At 41.1% G+C, this 18,746-nt stretch overlaps 1 protein-coding gene across 1 annotated transcript; it reads left to right on the forward strand.

Moving 5' to 3' along the window:
- The first annotated feature begins 2,244 nt into the window (after nt 1-2,244).
- On the forward strand, nt 2,245-10,382 carry csnk2b (casein kinase 2, beta polypeptide). Its single transcript, XM_079522865.1, has 7 exons — nt 2,245-2,433; nt 3,184-3,264; nt 4,029-4,131; nt 5,634-5,749; nt 6,504-6,579; nt 8,145-8,334; nt 8,830-10,382. Exons 2-7 carry the CDS (start codon nt 3,193-3,195, stop codon nt 8,918-8,920), a joined length of 648 nt encoding a protein of 215 aa, XP_079378991.1. The 5' UTR covers nt 2,245-2,433; nt 3,184-3,192; the 3' UTR covers nt 8,921-10,382.
- Nucleotides 10,383-18,746: the final 8,364 nt, after the last annotated feature.

The following is an 18,746-nucleotide window of genomic DNA, read 5'->3' on the forward strand; positions in this document are numbered from 1 at the left end:
AACACTGGCTCCAAGAGTCCTCCATCCCTCAACTCCTAATGTCAATGTGCGCATATTGTATGTACCCATGTTAAAAGAAAAAAAAAGTAGTGTATTCCTGAAATACTCAAAGATTGTACTATATTTCCAGCATTACTGAGGTACCTGGAGTGGTTCAAGCTAGCATTTATGGTTTGTTATTGGAACCGTAATATACACACATGTACGTATGTATATTGGTATGTATCTAAGTTTTGTCTACCCCAACTTACATTCCCACCAACAAATGTTGCCATTTTTTAAGTTCAAGGGAGCAATGTACAAGCAGAGAACTGTCTTATTATAATAAAAAATTATACAGAGAAAAAAAAAGTTAAATAAACTTCCTTTGTTTAAATGGAAAATCTCTAGTGTTTAATTGTCTGTTATTTTACTTTGTCTTACAATATATAGAATATATTTGAACATCTAGCACTTGCTAGATTAAAGTTTTCATTACAAGATTGTTCACTATAAACTACAGTGCATGTGCACTGTCAGTTAAGTGTATAGCTCAAGGGAACATTGGATATAATTCCAGCCAACCTCCATTCATATCTAGACCAGTAATCAAACAAGCAACCATTTGGTTGTTTCTAGGACCAGTTTCTAGCTCTTGGAGGCCAGGCTGTTGCTGGCAGTGGCTAGTATTACATTAATGTAAATAATGATGCTCTGTTGCTATTGCTAGTCCATGGTTGGCGGTTTAGAATTAAACCCAAAAAGAAATCCATGAAATTTAACAAGATATTCTGTGATGAGTGATCAGCAAATATTCCGCTTTGCTCGGGCTAGCAGGTGAATTTTCTTTGTAACCAATAAAATGAAAAAACATCGCATGGATGCACCTGGGACGTATCCTCATTCGTCAGTGATGTATCCTAAGGTCATCAGGGTTTCGGGTCTCGCAACATCATACACCTCACTCAGGTGACCCAGCCGGGGTGATCAAGTCCTGACTTATGTTCCAGTAACTACCCTTGATCAGAAAGACCAGGGCCACACAATCCATTGCTCCGGAACTACTCTGCCGGGACTGGGAGTGAGAGCAACTGGCGCGTGGAAGGACCATGGGAAGGACTGCTCTGTGGGTTGACTCCTGTCCGGGACCCTCCTACGTCTCACCAGGTCCAGGACCTGTGCATTGCACCTGTCTCCCAGCATCATCCACTTCATTCAGGAGTGGTGGATTCTTGAGCCGCAATGGTTCTGCATGGTGGTGCTGCAGGGTCCGCTTGCAGCTTGAATGGCCCTCCTAAGGGCTTGTTGGGCTTCCTCCTCACAGAAGACACAGGCTGGGGCGCCAACCGCCAACCCATACTGCCCCCGGGTAAATAAATAATATTAAATGATCTTTGGTGAGGCAGATGTCCTTACAAAAAAATAATAAAAATGTCTTGTCTTTTATTTATTATTTATTAGTATGCATACAAATGCAGTAAACCAACACCAAATGAGAGCATAATGCAAATAATTCATAATGAGAGTAGTTGTGACCTATTGAGACCTATGAGTTAAAGTGATATTTAGGGGCCTAGAACCAAACATAGTCTTTCCAGGCTGACACGTCGGTCTGGAGGTTCCTACCGATGCTGTCTGTTGACAGTGCAATAATCTGCCTTTTACCCAGGTTCACGGGTTGGCACTTTAAAGTCTAGTTTGGGCCGGAACCAGCCGACACCACATTCCCTGTGAGCCAGAACCAAGATTGTGCAGGCTCCACTCACTCTTCCTCCAGCTCAGGTCTTCTGACTGCACTGCTCTACAGCTTGCAACCTCCTTGTTCTAGACTAAGCAAAGAGACTGATGTAGGGGTGCAACATTTAATCAAACATTTATTTGATGAAAATAATCAATTTGACTAAAATAATCAATTGTGTGGCAAACAAAATATATATTCTCAAAAATAGTTAAAATAGTAGAATTACAAGCTCACACAACACGTCATGTGATAAACCTATTTGTGTTACTTTGACACCTTTGTAGGTCAAAGTGTAAAATAGGACATATGTGGTTAATCATATTTATTGATATAAAAACGCTTCAAGATTATATGAATTAATACAATCTTGAAGGAAATAATAATAATAATAATAATAATAATAATAATAATAATAATGCAACCCTTCTTTGTTGACACTGGATTTAATGTGGAAATTATTTTTATTTACTAGATTACTCTGGGAGACTGGGACTGACGCAACGCAGTTTACGTTAGCAACGCCATTCAGAGCGGCGCGCCGCACACTCCGCACAGCGCACTACGTACCGTACGGGTAGCCAGTAGAGCGAACCTAGCCAACACAGAGTGAACTGGGAGGTGGTATCCATCTTATTTACACCGCAACAGAGCTACATAAGCTACATTTTCGGACCTGTTATTACTTCGCTGGCGTGGAAGAAGCTGAAGACGGGGTACGTTAACTTTATCACGTGCACAATGACTGAAGACAGTGTAATAATTTGATCCGTGGTGCAAGACACCGCGGATCTCAGTCTCATGCGGCCTGTGGTCTGACGATGCGCCATGTTTGATATGATTTTAGGTGTTGCTGTTAAAGCTACCATAACGATACCAAGGATGGAACAGTGACGTCACAGACAATCGGAAGTGTGTGTACTGTGTATTTGGCTAAATGCAGTGCTAATGATACTTGGTTGTGACGCCACTGTCGCATCCATGGTGTCTTTGTTCTAGGGTTTAAGATGCTAGCTGTTTTTTTTAGCTTAGCCTGCTAAGCTAACGTTCGTAGCTAAACCGGTTTTTATTTAAACTGTTGTGGTGCATTTGCAGTGTATTCCCCTAATTAGTTTTAATGTTTTGTTTTTGTTTGTTTATACAAATGAAGCACATGTTTTCAATGAATATATACCTGCATGCGTTTAACATTTATGCTTACTTGAAAGCCCAACTAAATGGTGAAATAAAGCAACCAGCTAGCCATTAGCCTTGCTTTTGATTGAATTTGAATTACAACGTAAATTATTTAAACTAAGTTTCGATCAACTACAACGTAATTTATTTAAAATGACTTTAAACTATTAAAATGTGTATGTGTTGGGTCTGTTATTCCATTAATGGGAGATATGACACTGGGTTCAGTGTTTGTTGATCAGATTTCTTCATCCTAGTTAAAACGGACACTTCTGTGCTATTGTTTAAAGTGTCCAGAAATGAGCAGTTCAGAAGAAGTGTCATGGATCTCCTGGTTCTGTGGACTGAGGGGCAATGAATTTTTCTGTGAGGTGAGTAGAACTAGAAGACATGTGATCTCTCATCTCTGTAACTTTCATAAGACAAAGTTACTCCTTCAGATGGCAGTTTTTCTCCAAAACCAGAGAAAGACGTCCTAATTTTCTTAATTATGTGTATATCCTCTGGTCAGTCACACTTCCTCGATATTGGTGTCCGACTGTGCTCCTTCTGCTTTGTATGCTGGCTTCCAGTGAATTTGTACTCATTAAGACCCGAGGCCGATTCTACAAATGGCATCTATAAAACAGTACTTCTGTTCTGACACTTTCAAGATTTTTCAAAAATAACAGATGTAGACTGGCTCCACCACCTGCCGTAGAACTTGCCCTAGCCTTGACGACCTTGCAGGCGTATGCAAAGGCTAAAATTATGTAATTTAGATGGCATATAATACAATTTAGACATAACAGTCTCTGTGTATACTGTATAGTTTCATTATACAGCTGTTCTACTGTTAGACAGATGTTAGGTTCACTTCTTAGCTTACTTTTATGATCCTTGATGACTTTCTATGTATGTGATGTATTACCATGTGTTCTTGCGTACTGTAAATCGCTCAGGATTAAGAGCGTCTGCTAAATGCCTAAATTGTATGTACACGCTTTGCTGTGAGCTTCTATATCTGCTATGTTTGAATAACCATAGCCAACGCTAAAATCTAAAATGACACAGATGCTTTCCTGGTTTCAATGGGTTTTAAACATAAAACATCACTTTTATTAATGATATAAATCTTGAATCCGTCCAACTTTAGGTGGATGAGGACTACATCCAAGACAAGTTCAACCTGACGGGTCTCAATGAGCAGGTCCCCCACTATCGTCAGGCTCTCGACATGATCCTGGATCTGGAACCAGGTCAGGGTTGTGCACTGTAGTGCTTTGATGTGAATGCATGTTTGTGCTACACAGGTTTTATGGAGGGTATGCATTATAAAGTGCTAATTTGTGACTTGTCCAAATCGCAATACAGGGCGCAACAGCCCAAGTATTTACAGACGAATAGTAACGGTTATCAAAGTATGGTTTCTCCTCAAGGGATGTCTGAAATTAAAAGCATAACAAATAAGACTTTTTCTAAAGCAGCGTGTTCAAAACAACAGTTTGAGGTATCCTCTGCTTTGTTTAGTTCTTTCAAAGATTCTTTGATTAATGACACCAGAAGCTGTTTAGTTGTCACTTGAGCACTTGTGTTTTTATCTCTTTGTCTAACACTGGGTATTTCCTACTAGTCTCTCAAGCCAGACTACTATTCCACAATGTATTGATGAAAAGCCGCGAACAGTAGCGGTTATCTGGTCACAAATATATCTTAAAGTATTTTGAATGTCCATTTTTGCTAATCAGCAAGCTGTATATGTCAGCTAATTTGATTTACAGTAGGACAAATATATGCAACTGCAAAGACAAAATGTAAATGGCTGGTTGGCGAACAGCTGCTGTTGCACAGATTGTATGATGGAATAATTTGAAGAGATTATTTTAGTCAACAGTCTTGGCTCTCTAGGTTTTTCCGTCCTTACCTTCAGCTGTCTCTAGCGCAGCGGTCCCCAAACCTTTTTTTTTGGCCATGCACCCCAAGCCCCCAGAAAGGCTGGCCAATGTTGAAGCCGCGAGACGTAGTGGTAAAAGCTGGAACTGCAGGCGGGCCCCTGCATTTAGCACGAGGAAAAATCGAATCGAAAAAATGCAGAAGTAGACCGTTCTTCCAGGTGCTTCAAAACGCCACTGAGCAACTTCCACTGAAATGAATAGCAGGGGGCGGGGCAGTCCGCCCTTTATCCTTTATAACTCTATGGTGCACCCCCTGTTACCTGAGTCCTGGCCTAGCTGACCCACCCCCTAACGCTCAGTCTTGTATTTGGATGAAAACTATACATTTTTTTTTACATAATATGATTTTGGCAAATAATCACAATGTCACTGTACTGAGAGACATTCAGCTGCGGTATACTCTCACAGCTGCTCTATACATCTCCTTACAACAACAGTGTTTTACCGGATTTTGCCATTTGTGTTAAATAATAAAACCACCATTAGTCCATTACCCTTTTCATGTCACGCACCCCCTAGAGGGCGTGCACGCACCACAGTTTGGGAACCCCTGCAGTCTAGAGTATGTACTCTTGTTAGATTATTTATTGATAGACTATGTTCATTGTTCACTCATTCAGAGACCAAGTGTGGATATCTAATCTTATTTTACTCTTATGTGTCCTTCCCTCTCTTGTGTTTCACTCTTACTGCTTTTGCTGTAATGACACCTTAATTTCCCCCTGGGGATCAATAATGTTTTTTCTTACTGTAACTGTATCTTATTAAACCTTGCGACTAATAAACAAACTTATTTGTATCTTCAGATGAAGAGCTGGAGGACAATCCCAACCAGAGTGACCTGATAGAGCAGGCAGCTGAGATGCTGTACGGCCTCATCCACGCACGCTACATCCTCACCAATCGAGGCATTGCACAGATGGTAGGAACACTTGTTCATGCAAAATGGAAGTCGGAGGACGGAGAAAGAAATTACCCCCAATATTCTTTGTACCAGTTCAATCATATATTTGATTAGACTTTCACATGCAACTTGGATGTCCAAGGTGGCGTGCTTGAGGTTAGGTTAGGGTTTGGGGTAGGGTGTCTGTCTAATGACTGTAGGACTGTTAATATGTCGGAACTAAAGCTTCTACCCAAGTTAGCCTGGTTGCATTGTTTTATAAAGGATATAGCACACAGCTTTGACTTGAATATGTGCATGTCATAAACGAGTTGAGTAAGAATCTTTTCATTGACTTTGTTTTTATTAAGATCTGAGATTCCAGTTTATGTAAGTTGATCAAGGTTCAAGGTCAATGTGTAAATGGTATTGTGCCATTTACACATTTTAGAACTTGGATTAAGCCATAGAATAGTCTAATGGAGTGTTGGGTGGTTGAGTTGGAAAATTAGTGGAGCATGGTGCAAGTGAGGGATGTTGGATATTGAGCTATTTGTATGATTTACTTATAAGCCATAAAATTACAGCCTACAGGTTTTTTGATTGAGGTAATACTATATTATGTCCTTTATTTTTATGATGAAGATTGTGTCCATAGCACAACAATATGACTGAATAGGGTACTATATACTGTATATTAATATTGTTTGAGACTGTGTCCCAAATGTGATGTTTTTCTTTTCTTTTTTACTTAATTGTGAAGTTGACTTAGTCCTTTCTCTCTTTCTCTTAGTTGGAAAAGTATCAGCAGGGAGACTTTGGTTACTGCCCCCGGGTCTACTGCGAGAACCAGCCCATGCTTCCTATTGGTCAGTAGAAGTATATTTGTATTATTTTTGAGTGGTTCAACCACTCCATTACGGAGCTATGTTTGTCCCTGGGTCTCTGCCTGGGTCCGTTTGTCCGAGCACGAAAATCCCCCACACGTTAACTGTCATTTCTCAACCGTTTCGGACGCGGGGTGGCTCGCCGGAGCCGGGCCCAACCCCCTGGACACGTCCCTGGGGGTCTGGATGTTCCGGGGACCCCCACACGCTAACTGTCCTTTCTCGACCGTTTCGGACGCGGGGCGGCTTGCTGGAACCGGGCCGGCACCCTAAGCTCGTCCATGTGGGTCTGGAAGTTCCGGGGACCCCAACACAGAGTTGCACCACTCACTTTACACGGGCGTGATTTTTCTTTTGGGGGTGCAGTTCTAATATTTGTAACAGTGATGTAAATAGGTTTTCAATGTAATGTGTCCCGGGACCCAGGCCAGGGGTGGTATTTAGATGGGTCCCAAGGACATTTTATGAGTGAGCCCAACGACGTTAGAGTACAGTACTGAGTACAGTATTGCATCCCAGGACCCCCGGAGCGTGACATAATTGCGTCCTTTCTCAATTTAGTCTAAGGATGCAGGATACAGGCTATTTGCATCACTGAATTTGTAGTTTTCAGTATCGGATCTATCTCAAATGGTTCCTCATTGTGTTTTTCATCAGTTTGTTGGAAAGTGCACGGATGTTTTTACATTGTCCTTCCAGTGATCTAGAGTTTGAATACCTATGCCATGGAAACCATGCAAAACGCCCTCTAACTTCTGTCCTGTTTAGATTTTATGTTTAGATTTCACATGACACGTGCCCTAGTGTCCCTATTCTGGGGGCGAACATTCTGCAAAAATAGCCAATCTACAAGCTCACAATGCGTTGCAACGTGACACGAGCAGACATAGTATAAGGGGGACCCTGGTTAACTATAAGTAAGACATAATAAGCAGATAAGACAGATAAACTGGGAACAGACTGGGCGGTTACCACATTTTTAAACCACGGTTTATGTCCCCCTAAAAAAAACAGGGTACTCTGTTTTCATTTTAACGTGACCAGTGGTCAAGATGACAGCTGTTCAATTTTGTAATCAGAGACTGCTATTACAATCTATCGCCACAAGATGGCCCCTTTCCCTATTACACAATGGGCCAGCTTCACTAAGCAATTTACACATTATTAAATTATTAGGACCCTCAGTGTGTGTCGGCCAACTCGGCCAAAATTTTAAGTCAGCTCAACTCCAAAGGTGACTATCATGCCTTAATGTCGCTGTCTTGCTGGGCAGATGCACCCCCATTGTGTCGTGCTATTAATGTATAATACTGTAGGTTACTGTATATTGATCACATGAATGCCCCACACAATAAATTCGTCTTACCATTTGATGCGGAAACAGTGGATGAAATCTAGCTTTGACTGAAGAAAGTTTCAACAAAGTTTATTCCTCTGTGAACGCAGCATTAAGGTCATATACATTATTTACATTATTAATGCTTATAATAACGCCCCCTCCTCCGCTGTTTCTCTCCTTTCGTCGCTGTGTCCGCTCCTCTCCACAGGCCTGTCGGACATCCCAGGGGAGGCCATGGTGAAGCTGTACTGTCCAAAGTGCATGGATGTGTACACACCCAAGTCGTCCAGGCACCACCACACAGACGGAGCCTACTTCGGCACGGGGTTCCCCCACATGCTTTTCATGGTGCATCCTGAATACAGACCCAAGAGACCTGCCAACCAGTTTGTCCCAAGGTTAGACTTGCTCACAGACAAGCTGCTGCTCCTCCATCTCCAACCCCTCTATCTGTCACCAACCTGAAAAAATAGGAGTTTTCAGTTTCAGTTAATACTGTCTGCTTGAAAGGGTTAAGGAACCATTAGCAGTGATAATATAGGAAGAAATAAATTGAGGTGCATTGTACTGTTAAATTGTAATCAAACCGGGAGGCCAATGACAATGATGGTTCACACCTCAAGTACAAATGCCACAGGTGTTCAAACCCATTTTAACCCATTTAGACTGATTAGAATCTGATAGGCTGATTCTAAATCCTGCCCTATGTTTTGTGAAAACGTATATTGCTATATACTGTATAATAGCAACAACTACACACAGAGGTGTTCCCGGCTTGAACGGTATAACAATGTGTATATGTGTTCTAAATGGGTTAAAGTAGAAATATTTGAAGTACTCCTGCTTCGTTGCTGTTGAAATGAGTATTCATTTGTGGCTGCGTCTCTCTCCAGGCTTTATGGGTTCAAGATTCACCCCATGGCGTACCAGCTGCAACTGCAAGCAGCGTCCAGCTTTAAGAGTCCAGTGAAGGCCATCCGCTAGGAATGCACAAGAGAGAGTGAGAAAGAGAGAATTATCAGGGGAGGGATCACCTGCCCCCCCATCTGACCCTACCCGCCCCCAACCTGAGGACTGTATTATTTGGTGTAGATTAGAACAAGTGAAAGAAATTGTAAAGATTTTGAGTATGAGAGAAACAAAAACACGCACAGCCATGATATAGCCGGCATACGCACGCATACACTCACATAAACACTCACACTCACACTCACACACACACACACACACAAATGCAACCACACACTTGGGATTCCATGCACTTACTTTACCAAACGTATCTGTGCCAAAACAGAACTTGGTTGAAGAGCAAGTCTTTAACTCCACCTATCTTTGGCATCATCCATTCACTCCCACAGAATTTCTATTTTTAGTTTTCTGGTGTTTTAAATTCATCTAAACCCAGGGAAGGATAATACTCAATTTTATTTCCTTTGGTTGTGTTCTGTATTTGGCACAGTTTGGTAAATGGTGGTGCATCTCCAGATGCACATGCAGTCATGACTGCCACTCACAGAGACAGTTTGTAAACCTTGGCACTGTTGCGTGATGTGTCCTTTACATTTGACAAAATTTCAGTCAATTCTGTTCAATTTGCCTTAAAGATGTTGATAAATGCGGTGCTGATTTTTGATAAGAGCCTGAGTGCAAGCCTTCACATTCGCAGAATACAGGTGAATTTTGTTGTTACAAGTACAATAGAAAATGTTAAAAAAAAACCTAACTGAGGTGAATTTGTTTCAGGATCAGTCTGAAATTCATAGTCAGCAGTCGTATTAGTTTTTCTGTGGCTGTCTCTGTGTGTGTCAATGCCTCTGTCTGTAGCGGTACCACTGCACGGTGACGACGTGCGCTGTCCTATGCCCTTCAGAGCAGGTGTGGTGTTTGTATTGTGTCCCGTCTCCCTCACAAGGTCAAAGAGGAGTAAACACGGAAAAAGGAGTTAAAAGACGATCTGAATCCTGGAGCCCTCCCGACTGCACTGACTGTACTGTTGTCCCTCCACACTTTAGTTGGACTATTTAAGTTAACCAGTCTCTGTTCAGAAAAATAGTTTGTTTGTGACACCGCTGCCTTGCGAAGACAGACAGCAGAAACTAGCTCGTGGTTCAAATTATCTCATATTTTGGTTACTAAAGTGGATTGTATAGGTAAATGGGTAAAGTTTTTGTTAATGGTAAATCTGTACCCTAGTAGTGGCCTAACATTTGAAGCATGCAAAAAGTAATTTCTGCTGTTTGCCGGCGTATTCCACAGCGATGTCGACTGTCAAGGTGCCCTCTCTGTTTGTCTTCTAAAGTAGCTTGAATACCTTTGTTGATTTCCAGAAGAGTAGGTATGCGACAATTTTTTGTTTGTATTTTAATGTCTGTATGTTTTTGTCTTGCTACTGTGGAAGGGTGAGCAGGATTCAGAATTCTCAATAAACCTTTATTTTCTTTTCATATACAGTATATATAGTTTTGTTTTTGGCCTTCTGGTTGCTCATGGAATCGCAGGTCTGTTTTATGGCCACTTGGTGTCAGTAGAGAACTTTACTTTCAGTTTGTTTTTAGATTTGGAACAATCGTTTTGCACCAGGTCCCTAAAGAACAAGACGGTAAAATGATTTAGTCACACTCTGTGAAAATGATTTTTATTATACAGTCTCATAGCAGAGCCGCCATCATTGATTACCTCAAAAATGCCATGTGTTCTGTCATGTGCTGAATATTAAAATACAATTGTGATTTTAGTAATTGGCTTATTGGGAGACTATAGGTTTGTCTGTCTGGCTGAGATATTGTTTCTACAAGTTATACCATAAGATAGCGGTGTGTTGCATACCGAAATTGGTCACTGACCCTAAAAACCCAATCAAACGTTCTGCCTCAGCCAGTGAGGGACCATGTACCTTCAAAGACTTTAGCCAAATTCCAATACTCAAAATCACTCACACTCGCTCACTCCAACATGACGGTGTTATGGTGAAATTGGTGACCTGCTGAAATGCGAAAATCGCGTAGAAGGTGTCTGTGTCTGAATGCAAATCGTTGCAGTTTGTTCAACCTAGCGGTATTCAGGCCACATATTTAAAGACCTCCATGTAAGTTGTGTGAAGTCCACAAGATGGTAACACAATTTCACCATAATTTGCCATGCTGGAGTGACCGAGTGGGAGTGAGCGAGTGGCCGAGATTTTGGGTATTGGAATTTGGCTTTCGCCTTCACTGTGTACATTCCAAGCATTCTCCTTATTCTCCTTTTCAAAATGTCTTTTCAAGTGCTATGATATTGTAATTGATACCTCAAACACATCCATGCGAATCTACACAACTTGGCAACAGCAACTAGCAAGTACATCGCAACTTACTCAGTTTACAAGGAAAACTTCAAGGAAATGTTGGTTGCTGTTTTTGTTTTGTGTGTGAGACAACATTATTTAATGGGGATAATTGAAAAGCTATTTCTTGCTAAGGGAAAATGGTTTATTTTTTGTGTTCCAGTACTAAATATAAGTCTATAAAGAGAAGGAAGATTTCCGGACCGATAGACAATACGGAGGAGGAGTGTCTGCTAGGTGTGGCAGGATCAGGATTTCACATAACACTGAGTAGTGTGTGCAGTGCACGCGCACACACACGAGTATTGAGTACACCAAACAAAAACATGACCATATGATCTGCCTGCTCTGTCTGCCCTGTAATTATGTTTCTCAGTTTAAGGTTTTAACCACTTAATCTTTATACTTCAGCGTAAGACAGTGTTTTGCAAAAAGTTAAGATAATGGCTGATCTACAACTCACAAGGCGTTGCATTGTGACATGATGTGAGCTTGGTTATTTTTTAATTATTTTGCCCAAAATAGGAGCACCAGGTTGCAAGTTAAGGAAGACAAACTGAGCGGTGGATTGTTGAAATGTGTGTGTGTGTGTGTGTGTGTGTGTGTGTGTGTGTCTGCGCGCGCGCCTGCGCGTGTGAATCTCATGGCAACAAACGTCTGCCCATCCCAGTTCCTATAGCTCACCTATGTCATGAGACAAACAATTGTTTGGTTCATACAGAGGCTTGGCCATGTGACTCATACACACACACACACACACAAAACTGTTTTCCTTCAACGGCTGTCATGGTCAGTCTCTTAAAACAGTGTCAGGTCTTTTCAGTCTCTGTTCAGTTGCTGTGCCTCAGTTTTTCCAGGGAGAGAGGAGGAGGATCCTACAGTATATGACTCAGGGAAACCTCAGACCACAGCAGTATGGGACCAGCCCAGTTCCAGCTCTATTGAACTGGTTTCTACTTTGTCCTGAGGAGTTTCCCAATGATGTTAGTTGGTGTACTGTACTGTGTATAACGGCATGGAAGATGGCACAGCACACACTAAGGGTCAAATTAAACACTTTTTCCCACCAAGAACATTAGCCACAAGAAAACGGGGTGTGTGTGTGCACTCAAAAACTTACCTAACAGGTAAGTTTTTGAGTGCGTGCTTGTGCGCGCATGGTCCCCTTCCCCTCTCTTTGTGTCTGAGGTCAGAATATGTTCAAGGGAAGAAACGACAGCGAATGGAAACAGCATGAGAAAGTTACTGACATGATGTGAGCTACTCACAACTGAATCACATACCAGGAATTCTTCCTCCATCTTCTTGACCTGGGGTTTTAGTCATATCTGGGATGCTTTTTTAATTAGCATTTTCACACAACAACCAAAGTCATAAATCGCGGTTCAAGTGTAATCACATTTTCTGTATGATGTTGGATGCGATGCACATGTTGGTATGCAAGGAACCTTGGGAATCTCAAAGCCAGATGATGCTGCACCCGCCTATATGCCAATGTGAATTTGAACATGCATACCAGCCAGTAAGTACAATATGGTCTTTTCAACTGAGTTTGATTGGATTTTGGTTCATTTAAACTGAACAATAGAATCCAGGCACATGGTTTAAGGTTAACGGTAACAATGAAAGTGACAGCGTGAACACTAATGGTAACATTGGCAGAACAGAAAAAAGTATAAAAAATAAAAAGCAACAAAATAAAACTAGTCGTAAAGGGAGATGAGGAAATGGGAGGTATCCGAAGGTTGGCAGTCAGATTGGCACATGGGAAGTTTTAAGATATTCCAGGAAAGGCTGCCACACCCTGCAGCATTAAAACCTTAAGCCTGTTAACTGGAGTCCTCCAGGGCTCTGTACTTGGGGGGCCCACCTAACGTTTTCCCTCTACTCCAAATCTCAGACTTTGGCGAAGATTATTGATCTTCCACTCACACAACGTATAAAACCAAATTTACAGAGATATTCAATAGTTAGTGTTAGCTTAATTTAACGATGTAAGTCCCGGTTCATATCTATCTGATAGATCAAGTCAAACATGAGTATACTATATAGACTATGGAAAATAGTTAATTGTGTAGAATGATAATCATCTATTTGTCTTGTCTATTTGTCCTGCTCATTTGCACTTTATTATGTTGTTTACACTTGTTTTATTCCTTCATCTCTGTCTCATTGGCTGCTAGGATTAAACGACGTCTCTGCGCCAACAACCAGTGTTGAGAAAGCCGTCTGAGATCTGTGGATCTGTGGGCAATATAAAGAATGCATGTGGCCGAGCAAAAACAACTTCCCTCCTATTCAACTATTTCAAGTAATGATGATGCTGTTTCATAACTGACCCCCCCACCCCAACCCCCCAACACACACACACACACACACACACACACACACACACAGGATCCAAATCACACCCCTAAAAGCCACACTGGCAGGCATTCAGTGGTTTGTTGGCAAATCTAGAATAACTCTTACCCAATTGCAGTGTTGGGTATATTACTTTATATTTGGAATATATTTCTTATTACTTATTACCTTAATTTGTCAAGTAATATATTGTATTACATATTACTGTCTGAGCAAGAGTAATATATTAATATTACTATTACATATTACTTTTTTAAAAATGCTCAAATCGAACAATTAAATATTTAGTATAATTACAAATTATACATTACGTAGACCAGTGGCGTATCTACAATAAGGCGAGGCCAAACGGCCGCCTAGCCAAATCCATTTGAAAACACGACTGAGAAAAAAAGAGGACAAACACCAGACCTGAGAACTATTAGTGGGGAGCGGAAATACGTAATTCTTTAACTTCTGCAGTTGTCACATAATGTCACAAGACAGAGCCACGGGCAACGAGACAGACAGACAGAAAGTAATACAGAAAGTAATGCAGTAATACAGAAAGATTTTTAGAATATATTACAATTTATTTGTTAAGTGATGTATTATATTACAAGTTACCGTATTCCGGTAATATATTACGTAATATATTAAGTTACGTAGTGTTAGTTACCCAACACTGCCCAATTGTATACCAAATGGATATCACTGAGACTGCTCTCTAACTGGGACTAACAAATGACTTGCTTGCGGACTCCCATTTAAGGTATCAGTCAGTCATTTACTAACCTGCTTCGTCTTTTACTCCAAGCATATTTGTTAAGCTTGACAAGCCTGACTATGTTGATGGCAAGACTAGACTTGTCTGTCTCAGAGACATATCTTTCCCAGACCCTGAGGGATGAGTCATCACAATGAGTCTACACACAAACATTTAATTCTAAGGACACTGACAACTTCAGGACAGCCACTATCAGCACACTGACACTGACACTAAATTATAATCACATTTATAAACATTGGTGACAACAACATGATTTTAATCAGAAGCTAACTGAGTGAGAATAATCAGGTCTGGATCATTAAGTGGTGATAAAATAATATTTTTTTTTTATCAGCCTATTGGATTCTTGTAAGACAATGCATTATTTCATCTGGAAAAAAGTCCTCCAGCAACAAACTGTTTCAGGAAGGGAGCTGTTCCAACATGTTGCCATCAGGCTTAACTGGCTCTGGTAACATTAAGGTTTGTCTGTATGTTTGCACAATTCTACATCCTAACAAGAATATTAGGTAAACACTATAGGTTGCTTGCTTACGTTCACGCCCTGAGCACTATAGAGGGTATGCGCATGCATAAAGTGAATGGCAAATCGAGGCAGGCAAATTGAGTTTAACATTGTTTAACGTTGTTTAATGCAATTAGATATGACTTTTCTGTTTGGATGTATGGTTTATCAAGGCCAGAAAGTCGTTTTTTGCCAATCAATAGGCGTTCCTGCATAACTTCCGGGTTTGATGATGATGTCACGTGCATACCCTCTATTCCGGACACCTGGTATTTGAATTGCAATCTATGTGTTAGAAATGGACTGGGTTAAATTAAGGGTTCTGCAGATTTAACCACAGAGCACTGAACCATAATACACCACTATAGACATGCAGATCAGGTGTTACTGTATGTATGTCATCTGTCTGTGAATATTAGACTACTTACTTATGCCTGACACCCTTAATAGGGCATAGCCAGGCTGTCGACAAGGGTCCTCCATGAGTTCTTGGTCACTGGCCTTTTTTTCTATCTGGGACCACTACCAGGTGTATCCCAGTCTCTTGGTGCCTGGAGATCCCACCGCCAGGTGTTTTGGGGCCGGCCTCTGTTTCTTTTCCCTTAAGGGTTCCAAGTCAGAGCCTGTCTGGTGGTATATGACACTGGTTTGTGTAGTGTGCGCCCGATCCATCTCCATCTTCTTTGTCCAATTTCGTCTGCTGTTGGGAGTTATTTCTCTTATCTATCTATAGCAGGGGTGCCCAAAAGGTAGATCGTGATCTACCATCAGATCACAAAGGCTGTGCAGGTAGACCACATGACATTCCCCTGGCCTAAAATATAAATAATTTAAATGACTCTTTTTTTTTTAAACCCTTTTTTTGGCATATGCCACTTGAATTAAGGTGACTTGATTGATTTACATGAAAAGGGGCCTGCCTCAAACCCACAATGCAATACTTTGTTTTCGACGAAAATTACGAATGCCATGTGCTGAAATTGAAAGTGTACACCTGACCACCACCACAACATCTGGATTGTTAGTTTAACTGCAGCAGCCTTGCATCTTTATTGTCAGCATGTTTTAAAAATAGGGGAACATTCGGCAAAAAACAACATTCATCTACCTATTTTCACTATTATGCATGGTTTAAGTGGTTAATGGAAGCCAGTCATCCAAAATGGAAGAACAAGAAACCGGCATTGAAGGAAATGAAGGACACATGAAGTCCAACTATGCAAATATTAATATTTCAATACATGGGTGTTGTTTGTCTGCACCATTCAGAATAACACAGCATTCCAGTCTTGCAAACGTATACGTTATTCAAATCTTTATTCAAAGTGAGTGGCATATTCAAAGAGGGTGCATAATGCAATTAATGCATGCATGCACACACTCACGCACACACACTATAACTGATCTAACCTAAGCCCTAATGGATAGATGTCTAATGTTAAACCTAACCCTAAGCATAAAAACTTGGGGACACCAATTTTTGTGTTCATATTTGACATGCACTCGGGCCTGTCTAAGGTAGACGCACGCACGCACGCACGCACGCACGCACGCACGCACGCACGCACGCACGCACGCACACACACACACACTTTTTGGTGGGTAGATCTTGTTCTGCTGGTCATTTAGCAAGTAGCTCTCAAGTAAAGAAACTGTGGGCACCCCTGATCTATAGTCTATAGATCATTTGTGCTGATCTTTTCTGGCCAGTGTATATTCAGGATTCTTCTGAGACATTTGTTTATCAACAAATGTGTGAATATGAGACACCCAGGTCTTATGTAGAACACGGATTTCATTCAGAGACGTACATATTATACATATATATACTCAAACCAATTCAAACCGACCAAGTCAACTGAATCACAATCTATTTTGTTAACATGACAGCACTTGTCAAACAGTAACCTACTCAGAATGTGTGCTATCCTGACAGTTTGTATTTGAAACTACACAATTCAATTTGAATCAATAACCTATGGGGCACATATCATTAGGAAACAATAAAGGGCCATGGATAATCATTGTGGAACACCACACATGAGATGGGCTGATGCGGAGCCTTGAGACGTCACATTACCAACGATAGCGGAAAAGGTTCTTTCAAAAAGGTACAGCAGTTACTTGTTGGAGCTATGAGGAGATCTCCATCTGTATTTGATGGGAAGATTTGAAGACCAGGTTTCTTTAAAAGGGCTTGGACTAGTGGACGAGGCATGTGGACAAGATAGGCTATTAAATTATTTGTAATGGAGAGGATAGTGGGACTATAACTGTTTCCAAGACATCTTAAGAGAAATGTTCTAATTGGCAGAGTAAATTTGGAATGTTAGGTGAGATTGAAAATGCAAATGGGAGATTGAAAAGTAGATGGTTCCCCACCAGGGGATGGTTCTATGGATGGAATAATTGAAACAGCTGAATTAATCACTTTAATCACTTAATGCCTATATATCATCGGAGTCCGTCAGGAGTCTATACTAGGCCCCTCCTGCGTTTGTTCTACACTAATAGAGAATACAGAAAATAGCTGATCTACAAGCTCACAACCCGTAACATTGCGATGCTTTGTGAGCTTGTAGAGCTGGTAATGTTCGCCCCCAGAATAGGAACACTGGTGTGCATGTAGTTAAACATGGGGTGTTACTGTTATTTGTGATAAGTAGTAGGCCTAATTGAATTTGTCTGCTGCTTTAACAACTTGAATCCCACCGTCCCTAATTTCTGGGGGAAACATTTGTTAAAACAGACATTTGGTGTTGAGGGAAAAAGAGCGCACCAAGTATAGAGGTAACTTGTGCCCAGTTTGCTAAGTATAGAGGGTTTAAGAACTGGACAAGCAAATGAGGGAAGCATGCAGATTATTATTATTATTATTATTTTTAATTTTATCCCACGATTTTGTAACCCATTTTTTCACCCAGTGTCAATGATCTAATGTAATCCTGGGCGCTACACTTCCTCTGCCAACCTGGGGAGGGCAGCGGACTGACCTCATGCTACCTTCTATGCATGAGGAGTCCAAGCTGCTTCTTTTCACCTGACAGAGGAGAGGTTCCCTTGCCGGACGTAGCGCGTGGAAGGAACACGTTATTCCGACCAGTTCATTTCCCCTCCATCAGGCGCCCCAGCTGGCCAGGGGGAGGTAGTTTAGAGACCAGGAATACTGCATGTTTTTGTGAGGGTAGTGGGTACCCTACCCTAGGGGACACGGGGAGAACATGCAAACTCCACACAGAAAGGTCCTTTCGCCAACCCTGCCACTATGGGCACTGATGACGCAGAGAAGGGAACACGCCCCCAGCGCCCACAGTGTCCCCAGCGGGAATCGAACCCAGGACCTTCTAGCTTGCATGCAGATTATTTTTATTCCATTTGCATTTGGCTCTTCTGGTGTCGCGTGTGTTCACTGAGCCATGGCTCTGAATTATATTTAGGTATGATCATTTTGAAAGATGCAATGGGCTGATGTGCATCTCTTCTTAATGTTGCCACTGGTAAAGATGGGGCTGATTCTAATTACGTTATATATTATATATATCATGTACACACATCGTAATTTATCAGTTATTGTATGTTTTGTATTAGTAATATAAATCTGCTAACCTGTAAATAAGGCTGTCAAACAATTGTAGTGGAGTAAAAAATAACTATATCTGTCTCGTGTATAGTGTAGTGTATTATAATCAAAAATAAGTGCTCAAGCAAAGTAAAATACCTAAAAAATTGCACTGTAGGCCTACTTGAGTAAATGTACTATAGTTACTTTCCCCCACTGCTGACTTTGAGGACAAGATTCAGTATATAATGATAGAATAAAGGCATCTTCAAGATTATACATTATTTATAA

Source organism: Electrona antarctica, assembly GCF_951216825.1.
Source record: "Electrona antarctica genome assembly, chromosome: 15".
Taxonomy (NCBI): Eukaryota; Metazoa; Chordata; class Actinopteri; order Myctophiformes; family Myctophidae; genus Electrona; species Electrona antarctica.